This window comes from Photinus pyralis, unplaced genomic scaffold, assembly GCF_008802855.1.
Source record: "Photinus pyralis isolate 1611_PpyrPB1 unplaced genomic scaffold, Ppyr1.3 Ppyr1.4_LG4, whole genome shotgun sequence".
NCBI lineage: Eukaryota > Metazoa > Arthropoda > Insecta > Coleoptera > Lampyridae > Photinus > Photinus pyralis.
The window spans coordinates 40,372,216-40,383,175 of record NW_022170511.1 but is presented as its reverse complement, the minus strand read 5'-3'; the positions used below and the strand labels follow the sequence as shown (position 1 = coordinate 40,383,175).

The window sequence follows — 10,960 nt, the reverse complement described above, 5'->3', positions numbered from 1 at the left end:
GAGGTATTCAAGCGTGAAAAGAGTTGTTTATTTAAGCAATGATAAATACACAGTGTGAAGGAGGAAGGTTAAAGTATCTTTAACAATCTCCTGAAGTTATTCCGCCTGCAGATAGTCCGGTTTTTTAACTTTTACGTGTTATAAATTTTGACGTTTATTAATTGTTTATAATTACTTTAATTATCTAATAAGTTTCACACGTTTTCTAATTTAAAAGGCACCGATTTAAATTATGCATAATGTTCTGTTACCTCATTAATTATTTTTTTCGTTATGATCGACGTTTCGACAGTGTTCAATCATCATCAATTTTTTATTCTGTACTTAATCTCTATATTTTTCTCCAAACTTTTGAAGTACCTTGCTCCATATCGACAAGGCTTTTTCCAAAATATGATAAATTGCATTTTGTCTCTCGATCCCATAGTCGCATATGGGAAATTGAGACTAAAGCCAGTTGTAATGAAATCAGGTGTTGTATAAAAAGTAAAAGGTAGCAAAGTGTTGTAAAACGTAATATAAATCTTTTTCGTAACACAATAGTAAAAGTTGTCGCTTCAAAAGGACTACTTACATATACAGAGTGAAGGATCGCTTCCAAGTTTCTAATAACAAATTTCACACGTTTTCGCTATTAAGGATTGCTTTAATTAAACCTTTTATGTGCCTAATTGATATTTGTACTTCACCTGGTTTGTAAGTGATATTGAGAAAAACTCCCACATTTACATCATGATTTGATACACTTACCTTTTGTTGATACAGTGGATGTGGGCTTCTTGTCTTTCTGCGTGAACAGAATTTTTCGAGGTGGCGTTTTGACATCGTTTGAAAGTTTGGCAACGTTCTTCTTATCTGAAAAAGGAAAATTAGCTCGTTACTTTTACACTATTGGGCGATCAAAGGTTTTAAATTTAAAATATTGCAAGGCATGTGGGTCACGATAATTAAAAACTGTAGTCGTGTATTTGCAACATTGTTATAAGTTATTCTTCCACTAATTTATGAACCCTTTCAATGCGGTTTCACAACAGTAATAAATCCTGGGATCATAATAACATTTTACTACTAATTAGGTATTATTGATATATTGCTCACTGTACAGACAGCAGCAGTGTTTTGAAATTGCGCTTTTACCACTCGCGCGCGTACAATGCCTCCAGTCTGAAATTTTTTAAGAGGCAGTAATTTACAATATCTTTACATTTAGTACAAACATAGTGCTTTCTTTTCTATTAGCAAATGTATTGAAGAAGTTACATAGAAGTGGATTTGGGAGTGTATTTAATAGTACATTAAGAAACAAGTGTATAATGAAGTCTTTAAGGCACGCGCAATGAGTTTAAAGATCAATTATACGCGCGTTTCTTATATTTTCTATTATACCTACAATATAATTTAAAAATAAGGGAAATAAGGTGAAATCATATTGACGTTATACTCGAATACGTTTTTAATTAACTCGGCTAATTAATCGTAATTCCATGATTGCCATGGAAAAATAACTTCCACGTCAAATACGATTAAATCACTACACCAAAAAAGCAAAAAAAACTGACCAAGTAACTGAAGATCTAATATTACTGATTTTCTTCATAAAGGTTTAGGCAACGCTGTCTGATTTAAAAAGAATGCAAAAAAGATGTAAATGTAATGTCACGGTTCAACACCCACCCACAGTACTCAACTTCCTCAACGAACGGGAAATACATGTTATAGTTTTAACATGGGGCGCCCAAGGCTTAATGGACAACTGCTTTTGTTAGGTAAATGGCAAAATACACTCACAGGGAACCAATTATTATGATGCTACATCCTTTGAAGTGAGTATAGTCAAGAAGCTGTTCAGAAACTTGCTCCATTGGAAAATGAACTAATTATTCAAGCAGCAGATGTACCTATCCCTGACCTAAGTTGCAGTTGACACAATTCACCAATCGCCCAAAATAGGACCATCATCATCTTTTTTACTAAACCAAAACACATACGTTAATTTGACTAAAAAATATAAACAAAAAAAGACATAATTTGAAACATATGAAATGTAATGATGGGAATTAGAGATAACATCAAGCAAAAACGCCTTTCCTTACGCAACCCACCACACACGTGTGTATGTGTGGTATAACATTTAACGCGAATTCTCATAATGCAAGATACTAAAAATAAAAATGAATTATTCAGGAAGGGAGGCTTCCGTATTTTGAATCCGTGCTAAAAGTGGCACATATGCTTAGCAGGTGTATTCCACCTGCAAACTTGTTCTTGGATGGATCGACCACGGTCAACCAGTCGCAGCTCTTCCCTCGCTATTGTCCTAAACACAATTTAAATTGTTCCATCTCCTACGTCCGATTTTCATTGAACGCATGTAACCAAGGTGTTACATAATTTGTAGGTCATTTTGTTTATGTGGATCATTGGGTTCTTGAATAAATTTCGCCCACGACATTTTTTCAGTTTGGGATTACGGAGCCTTGCACGAACAGTATTTAAGACGAGGGCCCAAACTTTGTCCGCGTGTTGCAATTACTAGAGGTGGTCATTTCTTTCGCTTGTGATGTCAAAGACCTCTTTAGACATTCACTTGTTTAGTTCAATGTGCGAAATGCGACCATGAAATGGACTAAATATAATATTTCGAGCACAGATTGAACTTTACGAAAATAAAAGCGCATGATTTTAGTATCAATAATTCTAATTATGTATTCGCACATTCCGGGCAATGAACAGGGGATCTCACACTATGTCTCAAGTGGTGGTCATTTGATCAACGATGGCGTACTAAAAAGCTCTTCTGTTCCTTAAATCCTTCCGCGTGGTAAGAACCCGACAATGTCCGTGTTTTAAGGGAGACTAATCAAAGTTGGAAGTCATGGTGATACAAGTTGAATGAATTTGGGAGTAAACAGTGTCCTTGCAAGCTGTCCAAGCAAACTCCTGATGTGTAGTTATATTACACACGTACCTACTTAAATAAAACAAAAGCAGGAGTCTAAGGAGGGCATTGCAAAACTGGGCTCAAAAAAACAAATTTAGAAAGTTCAGGCTTGAAAAAGGAAAAGTTGGAGCAAAAGCCCTACAACTCAATCCCCACTAATGATGGATTCTAATCCAGGGTGTTTTCGAACACCATAGAAAGAACATTTCAAATCGAAGAATGTCGTAACAAAATTAGGTGATCCATCCGAAGCAGAAGCAGTGGATTACAATGATCAGCGCTACTTACAAGTTCCATTTATTAAAACGTGATTTAGGCACCGTCAAAATTAAGTATCCCTTAAAGTTAAGCATAACTTAAATACCATAGCAAGGATTGTCTTAATAATCGTTGCCATAGATTTAACTTTAATCAAGGCTTAATTTTGTTGGTGCAACTGGGGCTTAATTATATGAACAGGTGTCTTGATGAAAAATGATTAAAAAAACAATTAAATTACTTGGTCCCAAAGTTACTAATTGTAACTACTTTCCGCGTAATACCAGTGGCGCACCCATAGGGGGGGTTTTCGGGGTTAACCCCCCCCCCCCCCCCCCCAAGCACTGATAGATTTTTTTAAAATAATCTTTTCCCACAATAGTTTATGAATTAATCATTCCCTATTTCCCAAAGATCCGACCATCCTCTCCGAGGAAACCTTAACTGAATTCCAGTCTTTAGTATTATTTTATAAAGATGATTTGACAGGAACTATAGATGAGCTAGTTGCCGAACTTAGACTTTGGTATAGAGCAATCGCCAGATTGCCAAATGAAGATCGACCCAGAGATGCCTTAAGGGCTTTACAACACGTTACAGACACCTTTACAAATATTAGGGTATTACTTGCTATATTAGCTACATTGCCTGTCTCTACTCCGGAAGGCGAACGTAGTTTTTCAACTTTGAGAAGAATCAAAAATTATTTAAGAAATAGTTCTTCCGAAAACCGACTAAATGGCTTAACTCTTCTAAACATTTATAGAAACATGACCCCTTCTGTGGAAAATATTTTAGAGAAACTCGCACAGAAACCTAGAAAATTAAAACTTAGTTTAACTTAATATTTATAGCCATAAATAATTTCTTTTACGTTCTGTTTTGTTTTTTTGGACAAAGTGTAAGTGTAACTGTGTAATCTTTTGTTTATTAAAAATATAATTTATGTTAACATTTTGGATTTACTAATTTCATCTGTCCCCGCCCGCATTTGTCACATTGGTAATGACTCTGGTCATCACTGACATATTGACATGAATTAAAAGTACTATATGAAAATTGAAGTTTTATATTAAAAAAGACGATTTCGTGTAATAGTTATTTACATAAAAGTCAGGAAAATGACACATTACTGGCGAGGAAATATTGAATCCGAGTCAAGTAATGTCATTTTACTGACGAGTTTTGTATTAAATTTTACCCGAAATCGTATTTTAATATAAAATTTCCATTTTCATATAGAACTTTTGATTAATGTCAATCTGTCAATGATGACAGGAATTATTATAGACATTTATCAATGTGACAGGTGCGGCAGGAACAGTTAGTGTAGGAAAATTATAAAGTTTTGAGATTTTAGTTATGAACTCTCAGTAGGGACCCAAATACAGATCTGAAAAGTTCCCCCTCCTCGGTGGGAGCTTTATCCCCTTTGCTCAAAAAACCACCCCCAATCGTAACCTCACGATCTTTTTCGGCGTTTTGTTCGTAAACCGCAACTTCTACGAAAAAATGTTATAGAACTTTTTATATTCTCCATTAAATTCTTTATAAAAATGTGTTTTACTGTTTTTTGCGTATCTTCCACCCAACGCTCGTAAATGACCTTGTATGAGTCTGAGCAAAAAAATGTATAGAATCGAAATTAAAGAGCAATTTTCGTCGATGAGGGATTATTTTATATTACAACCACTTCTTGTAAATTCTTTTTTCAATTTATTAAGTTTATAGTCTGCGATTTTCCTCTCCTAAAAAAAAGGCAAAAGGGCAAATAAAATATTATATTTGCAACCCTTTAAAACTTTCGAAATGTGTAAGTCATGGGAACTATACGCCCTTTCCTTAATATTCTCTCAAAAAGCGAATGGCTTTGTCCGATGGAGAAAGAGTGATGAAGAAATTAAATATTAATTATTCACTATTTGTGATATGATGGTTAGTGATGCCCCCGTTGGTCTCGTCTCGAATTTTCGTAACGAGACCAAGGTTCAGTCTCGTCTTGTCTCATCTCGACGAGACGAGACTAACCATCAGTCTCGGGCTCTCGACTCTCGTTTGGTCTCGAAGTTTTTTTTGTTTTATTTTACTGTTTTTTTTTTAATTTTAATCAAGAAAATCCATTGAAATAACATGCATTCCAATTGTTGATATAAACCGTTCCTGACCTTACTGATTTAGGACTTAATTACAATAGGTGTTATATTATACAACTGTAATTTTTCTTAAATCCAGGAATTTGGCGGACAATTGATTTATTAAACCTGTACCCTTATCAAGAGATTTGGTAATAATACTTAATAGGATTGCTTTATATTAAATGCCCTTAATGCTCTCATTTTATTTTCACAAGTTTATGGCATTAAATCCAATCGTTTCTAGGTATATAGGTATAGTGACTCAATTTAGAACAGTGGATACAACCGGGTATCTCGTTTTTGATTGGTAGCTCGTTCTGGTCGCCATATTGGGGCTAAAATGCTATACCTAGGTACTTTAAGTATGAGTTTACACTTTTTTGTGTTCTTGCCAAATTCTGTGAACAAAGGCGCTGCTTAAGGTAAAATGTATACTGTGGACATATGACATATTCAAATATAGTTACTGTAAGTATAAGTACTTACATATTTACTGCGTAGTTAAGACCATAAAAGCAAGATTTTACAAAATAACTTGGACAGATTATCTTTAAGTATTTAAGTAACAAAGAATTCAGTGAGATACCTAGTTACAGTAGTTACATTACCAGTTAAATTTTACGAAAGCTAATATTTTTTTAGCTGCAGAATGGTAAAGAAAATCCTTATAATACACATAATTATGTTTCGTGATTAGCAGATAGATAAGGAAGGTCAATATTATTTGTTATGCCTTCGTGGTGTCTTTTATACATGCTTTACGCCATTTTTGGATAGTATGGCGAGACCACGCGAGACCAAACGACACTAGACGAGACGAGACTTTGAAAGTCTCGTCTCGTCTCGTCTCGCGGCAACAATAATGATTGTAACTGATGCATTTATCTCATGTACATTTACCAAAGATTCAAAAATAGAACATGCAATGTAGAAAAAAAAACTGCTCTTTAATTTCGATTCTATAAATTTTTTTACTCAGATTCACTTTACGAGATAATCGCCGCAAAAAACAGCGGTGGGCTCATTTTTCTCTTTGCGCTGAAAACTATGCTTATTTTCCAAGGTCATTTACGAGCGTTGGGTGGGAGATACCCAAAAACAGTAAGAAACATGTTTATAGAGAATTTAATGGAGAATATAAAAAGTCCTATAACATCTTTTCGTAGAAGTTGTGGTGTTTCGCGAGGTCACGATTGGGAGTGGTGTTTTGGGCAAAAGGGGAAGAAGCTTCCACCGGGGAGGTGGGAACTTTTCAGATCTGTATTTGGGTCCCTACTGAGAGTTCATATCCAAATTTTTAAAACTTTATAAATTTTTTCTTCTATTCCTTGTTTTACGAACTAACTTGCTTACACTAAGTAGACTGGTCCGCCTGCGTCATGAAAACTAACATTTCCCTAACATAAAGTAGACATGAAAATGAAGGTTTCATGACGATTTTGGGTAAAATTTAATACAAAACTCGTCCGTAAAATAACACTCCTTGACAAGAGTTGCAAAAATGCGCTAAAAAACGTATCATTGTGCCTGTCTTATTTTGATTCCGCCGATACCAACAGGGAGTACACTCAATTGTATTGTAAGAAAAAGGAAATTAAAGTAGGTAGGTACTCGGCACCAAAGGGGCCTCGTACTTCAATATTTCGTCGCCAGTGATGTATCATATTCCTGAGTTTTATCGAATGAAGTATTAATTTGCTAAAAGAGCGTAACAATTCGCAGTTGAAATAGTCAGTAGGAATTGTAAGACGTTCAGAAAAACGTCATCACCATATGGTATAAGAAAAGTTAAATCTACAAGACTTTTGGTCTGGCGGAAAGAAGCATTTTACAGTTCACAATTTCACTGTGAAGTTCTGACCCATCAATATCATACAATTTACCAAGAATATTACAATTGCTTTCTATATTTTCGTGACATCATTTTAATAAATTATCTATATCGAGTGAAAAACCAAATTTATAATTAATCAGGCGAATGAATCAATTAAATTTGGGTCCTCTCAGTTCGTTCTGGTGCTCTAACCACTGACAAATTATTTGAGCATTGATTATTAGTATGGGACAAAAATTTCGAAAGTGTATGAAATGACTGTAACTTGTTCTTGTAAAACACTAAAAAGGCCGGTTGGTTACTATTCACTATTCGGATGGATGAAATTAAAGAAATAGGAAGAAAACTGTGAAGATATGTCTGTTGAAGAATGTAGAAGTTTAAATGACAGTAGCTATCCGATAATTTTTTGTTTCAGTGTACCGACGGATAATACCTACGCAGCGGCGAATCACTTAATTTTAACTCTTGTCCCAGACATCAGGGCGCCGGCAGGCGCCATAAAGGCGATAAAAAATGAAACCGGATGCGACGCATTTTTTTCTTGAAATATGATACCCTTTCTAGACTTTTTTGAGAACGTTCCGTGATTTTTTCTAAAAACCTTCCGTTTGCTATATAAGCTAATTGAAGCGTGTTTAATTAATTAAAGTTCCAACATCGACGCCGAAGCTAAGTAGTGATCTCACGTTCGTATGTGATAAATCTACGTTCGTACAGATGAGAGATAAATATTAATTAACTATTATAGATCAATCAACTTAAGAAGTTGAGAGGCACCTCTAAAAATCATTATGCGGGTCACTCTGTAATTGGGCGCAAGCCTGTTAAGAAGTGTTATAAATTTATATAATTAATTGTAAATAAATAAGTCACATAATTACGTTACAGTAGAATAAATACACAAAAGATCGCCTAAGAAAGGAGCACATTCCTGTCAACGATTACGCTTTTGGTCAATAAAACAAACTCATGTTTCGCATTAAAAACTTTTTGTACTAAATTGTTTGAATTGATTTGAATTTTTATTCTGAAATTACCCGATTTCGTAGGTGTACCTGGAACATAAAAAGTTTGCGGAACATTGCACGGTGGAAGCCACGCCACAACGTTCTATTCTTAGAAGAGAAGCAACCCGACTAGGACGAAATGCTCGTAAAGTACTAACTCTAATTCTTGGAAAGGGTTATATAAAAACGAATATAAAACTGCTATTACAATAAATGTGGAAGCAAATATAGCTTGGAATTGCGTATTATATGGCTAGAGTTATAAAGTTCATTTTGAATTTCATGCAAAATTCGGTTCATAACCAACGATTCACGAACTCCGATCTACAAATTTAATAAAGAATCTACCGGCAAAATATCATCGGATCGGTCCATCCGTTCAGACCAGGGTTCAGAGAGACATGAAGTCATCGAGCGAGCGAGCGGACCGAATGATGCCGAGCACTTTTCGCAAACAATATTTGTAAACGCATGCGCAAATTTAGCGTCTTAAATAAACACGAATTTACTTCTTACTATAGATTGTATCATCGAAAAAAGGAATCGGGGGAGAGTAGTGTAGGCTCCCAAGTTTATTGTCCTCCTCAATCGCTGTGCTATGAATGAAGATAGGTATAGAGATCGTAATCATGCGCGCCGTTGAAACCACCCTCTACACTCCTAATGAATGAACAAAGTGTTTATAAACGCATAGATGTTTATAAGTTGAATGTTCCACTGTACAATGCATTAAAGGAAGTTGTGAAGATCCAGTGCATTGTGTACAGTGGAACATTCAACTTATAAACGTCTATGCCTGTACTCTATACCCATCAAAATTCTTTCTTTCCGTCCACCCTGGCACTAATATCAAACAACGAACGGACTTCGTGCAGGTAAAAGTTGTATGTTTCAAAAATGTAATTGGCGGTGGTAAAAGTGACCAAAGCTATGAAGGGAATACTATGTTACTGTATCATTACATTAAGCAGCGCAGCGATTTTTTTATACTAGGAAGTACTAGGTGTACTACTATACTTGTCTTGCCAAAAAATAATGGTAAAAGTTAATAACAATTTTAAGAACATTATGAATTTGAATGTCCAAAGGAAGCTGCCTGCAGTGGACCTGCATATTGGAAGAATTTAAGATACAAGTTCAGGTTAAGTTTCGCAGCCGCCATTTGCCATTAAGGGGTGGGAATTTTTCAAAACAGATGTACTATAATAAGGCTCTAATGTGACATATATTTTACTACTTGATCAATCAAATCCGCTACTTTTTATGTTGCATTGCGATATCTATCAGAGGGTGTTTTTAGAATAATGGATTTGGTCTTATACAGTGCGATCAAAAAGGTGTCGACATTTAATTTAAACTACCTACCAACGGTGACTTGACGTCAATCCTTTTTTGATGACCCGATACTACGTGCCTAAAGTAATCAATATGGAATTCTGAAATCCTTTATTAAACACGGATCAAGGGAGTTGCTGCGAAAATGTCGACGTTTCGATAAAATAATTACTACTTACTTTCTGCAAGGGTATTTTGATGAACACTTCTTGGTGAAAGTTTAGAGGCTGTTAAAACTTGAGTTACTCGAACCACCTCCGATCTTTTCTTCGCCGAACCTGAAACAATTAAATTATTACTATTTTAGCATGGTTCATTTTGAACTCGACTTAAATTTAAGATTTAAACGACGTGTAAAACTATTTGATTTGCTATCCGGAAAAGGAAGAATCTGACACCGACTATTGATTTTACTCGAGAAACCGTGCATGGTATAAATCGTATAGATTTTTGGAATCAAAATAGTAGTAGCACAATTAGGTACAAATTGCTAGGAAAGTGTGATCGGAAAATGATCATTATTAGAAGCTATTTTCGTCCCAACATTTATTTTATGTCGGATTATGCAAGCAGTCATTAGTTTTAAATACTTTTGATAAAGTACCGCAACCTTTGCGTAAAATCTCACCTCTTTTCGCAAAACTGCCAAACCTTTCTCTGCTTGACACTTTGCCAATAGTTGGTGGATAGGATAACTTATCCTTGGAAGGATGTTGACCCATTTTTACACCGACGCACTTTTTTTACATTACTTCAAAATTACTTTTGGCACTAAACTTTATTACGTGTCATAACGGAGCGTCCCTCGATAGTGTTGTTTTTTCTTCGACGTTTCTCTTCCGCAAAACCATCGTAGCACTTTAATCAAAGTAAAATTACGATCAGGTCGTGTAAACGTTTTTAGTCCGACACACAAGCCGACGCGACGCGCTCAGTGCAATTGCAGTAATGCAAATAAACCAAGTACAGAACCGATACAGACATAAAATTAAAAACAAGTTCTTTGATGGTCCTTTAAACAAGATATATGGGTAACCTTGTCAGAGTATAAAATTGTTATTACCGTGCTTGCTTTAGCGTTTCGCTATAATGATTTATTTTATACGTGGCTCCCGCTAACTCCGGAAAATTTCAAGAAGTGAACGGCTATAAAATTTAGATTTACATCCCCAGAACGTCCAGACAATACCATCGACAGGTCCAAGACCACAAAAATTCCTCCTTATTTTAGAACCTACTTTCGAAAATCAAATTGTCCAGGAAACTGGTCTTACTATGTTGTTCCGAAAAACGCTTTTATGATTTCGAAGATTTTCAAATAGGCTGTTGGTTTTGATGATGGAGTCTTTTGAGAATTAATTTTGTATGATCTTTTCTTTAGCTGTGGCGTATGGGCAGGAGAACAAGAAAAAAAAAGAAGACCACTCGCTCTAATTACGTGAGTTGA

At 35.2% G+C, this 10,960-nt stretch overlaps 1 protein-coding gene across 1 annotated transcript; it reads right to left on the bottom strand.

Moving 5' to 3' along the window:
* Positions 1-638: 638 nt before the first annotated feature.
* Positions 639-10,694, bottom strand: LOC116169539. Its single transcript, XM_031485644.1, has 3 exons — positions 10,142-10,694; positions 9,693-9,791; positions 639-855 (listed from the first exon to the last, which is right to left on the bottom strand). The coding sequence occupies exons 1-3, from the start codon at positions 10,233-10,235 to the stop codon at positions 731-733; spliced, it is 318 nt and encodes a 105-aa protein (XP_031341504.1). The 5' UTR covers positions 10,236-10,694; the 3' UTR covers positions 639-730.
* Between the last annotated feature and the right edge of the window lie 266 nt (positions 10,695-10,960).

Excerpts from the sequence above, each read along its gene's own strand:
- LOC116169539 (XM_031485644.1), bottom strand. The coding sequence starts at position 10,235 with ATGGGTCAACATCCTTCCAAGGATAAGTTATCCTATCCACCAACTATT. Across the intron at positions 9,792-10,141 it reads TGGCAGTTTTGCGAAAAGAG|GTTCGGCGAAGAAAAGATCG; the intron begins GTGAGATTTTAC and ends TAATTGTTTCAG. Across the intron at positions 856-9,692 it reads TCAAAATACCCTTGCAGAAA|ATAAGAAGAACGTTGCCAAA; the intron begins GTAAGTAGTAAT and ends TTCCTTTTTCAG.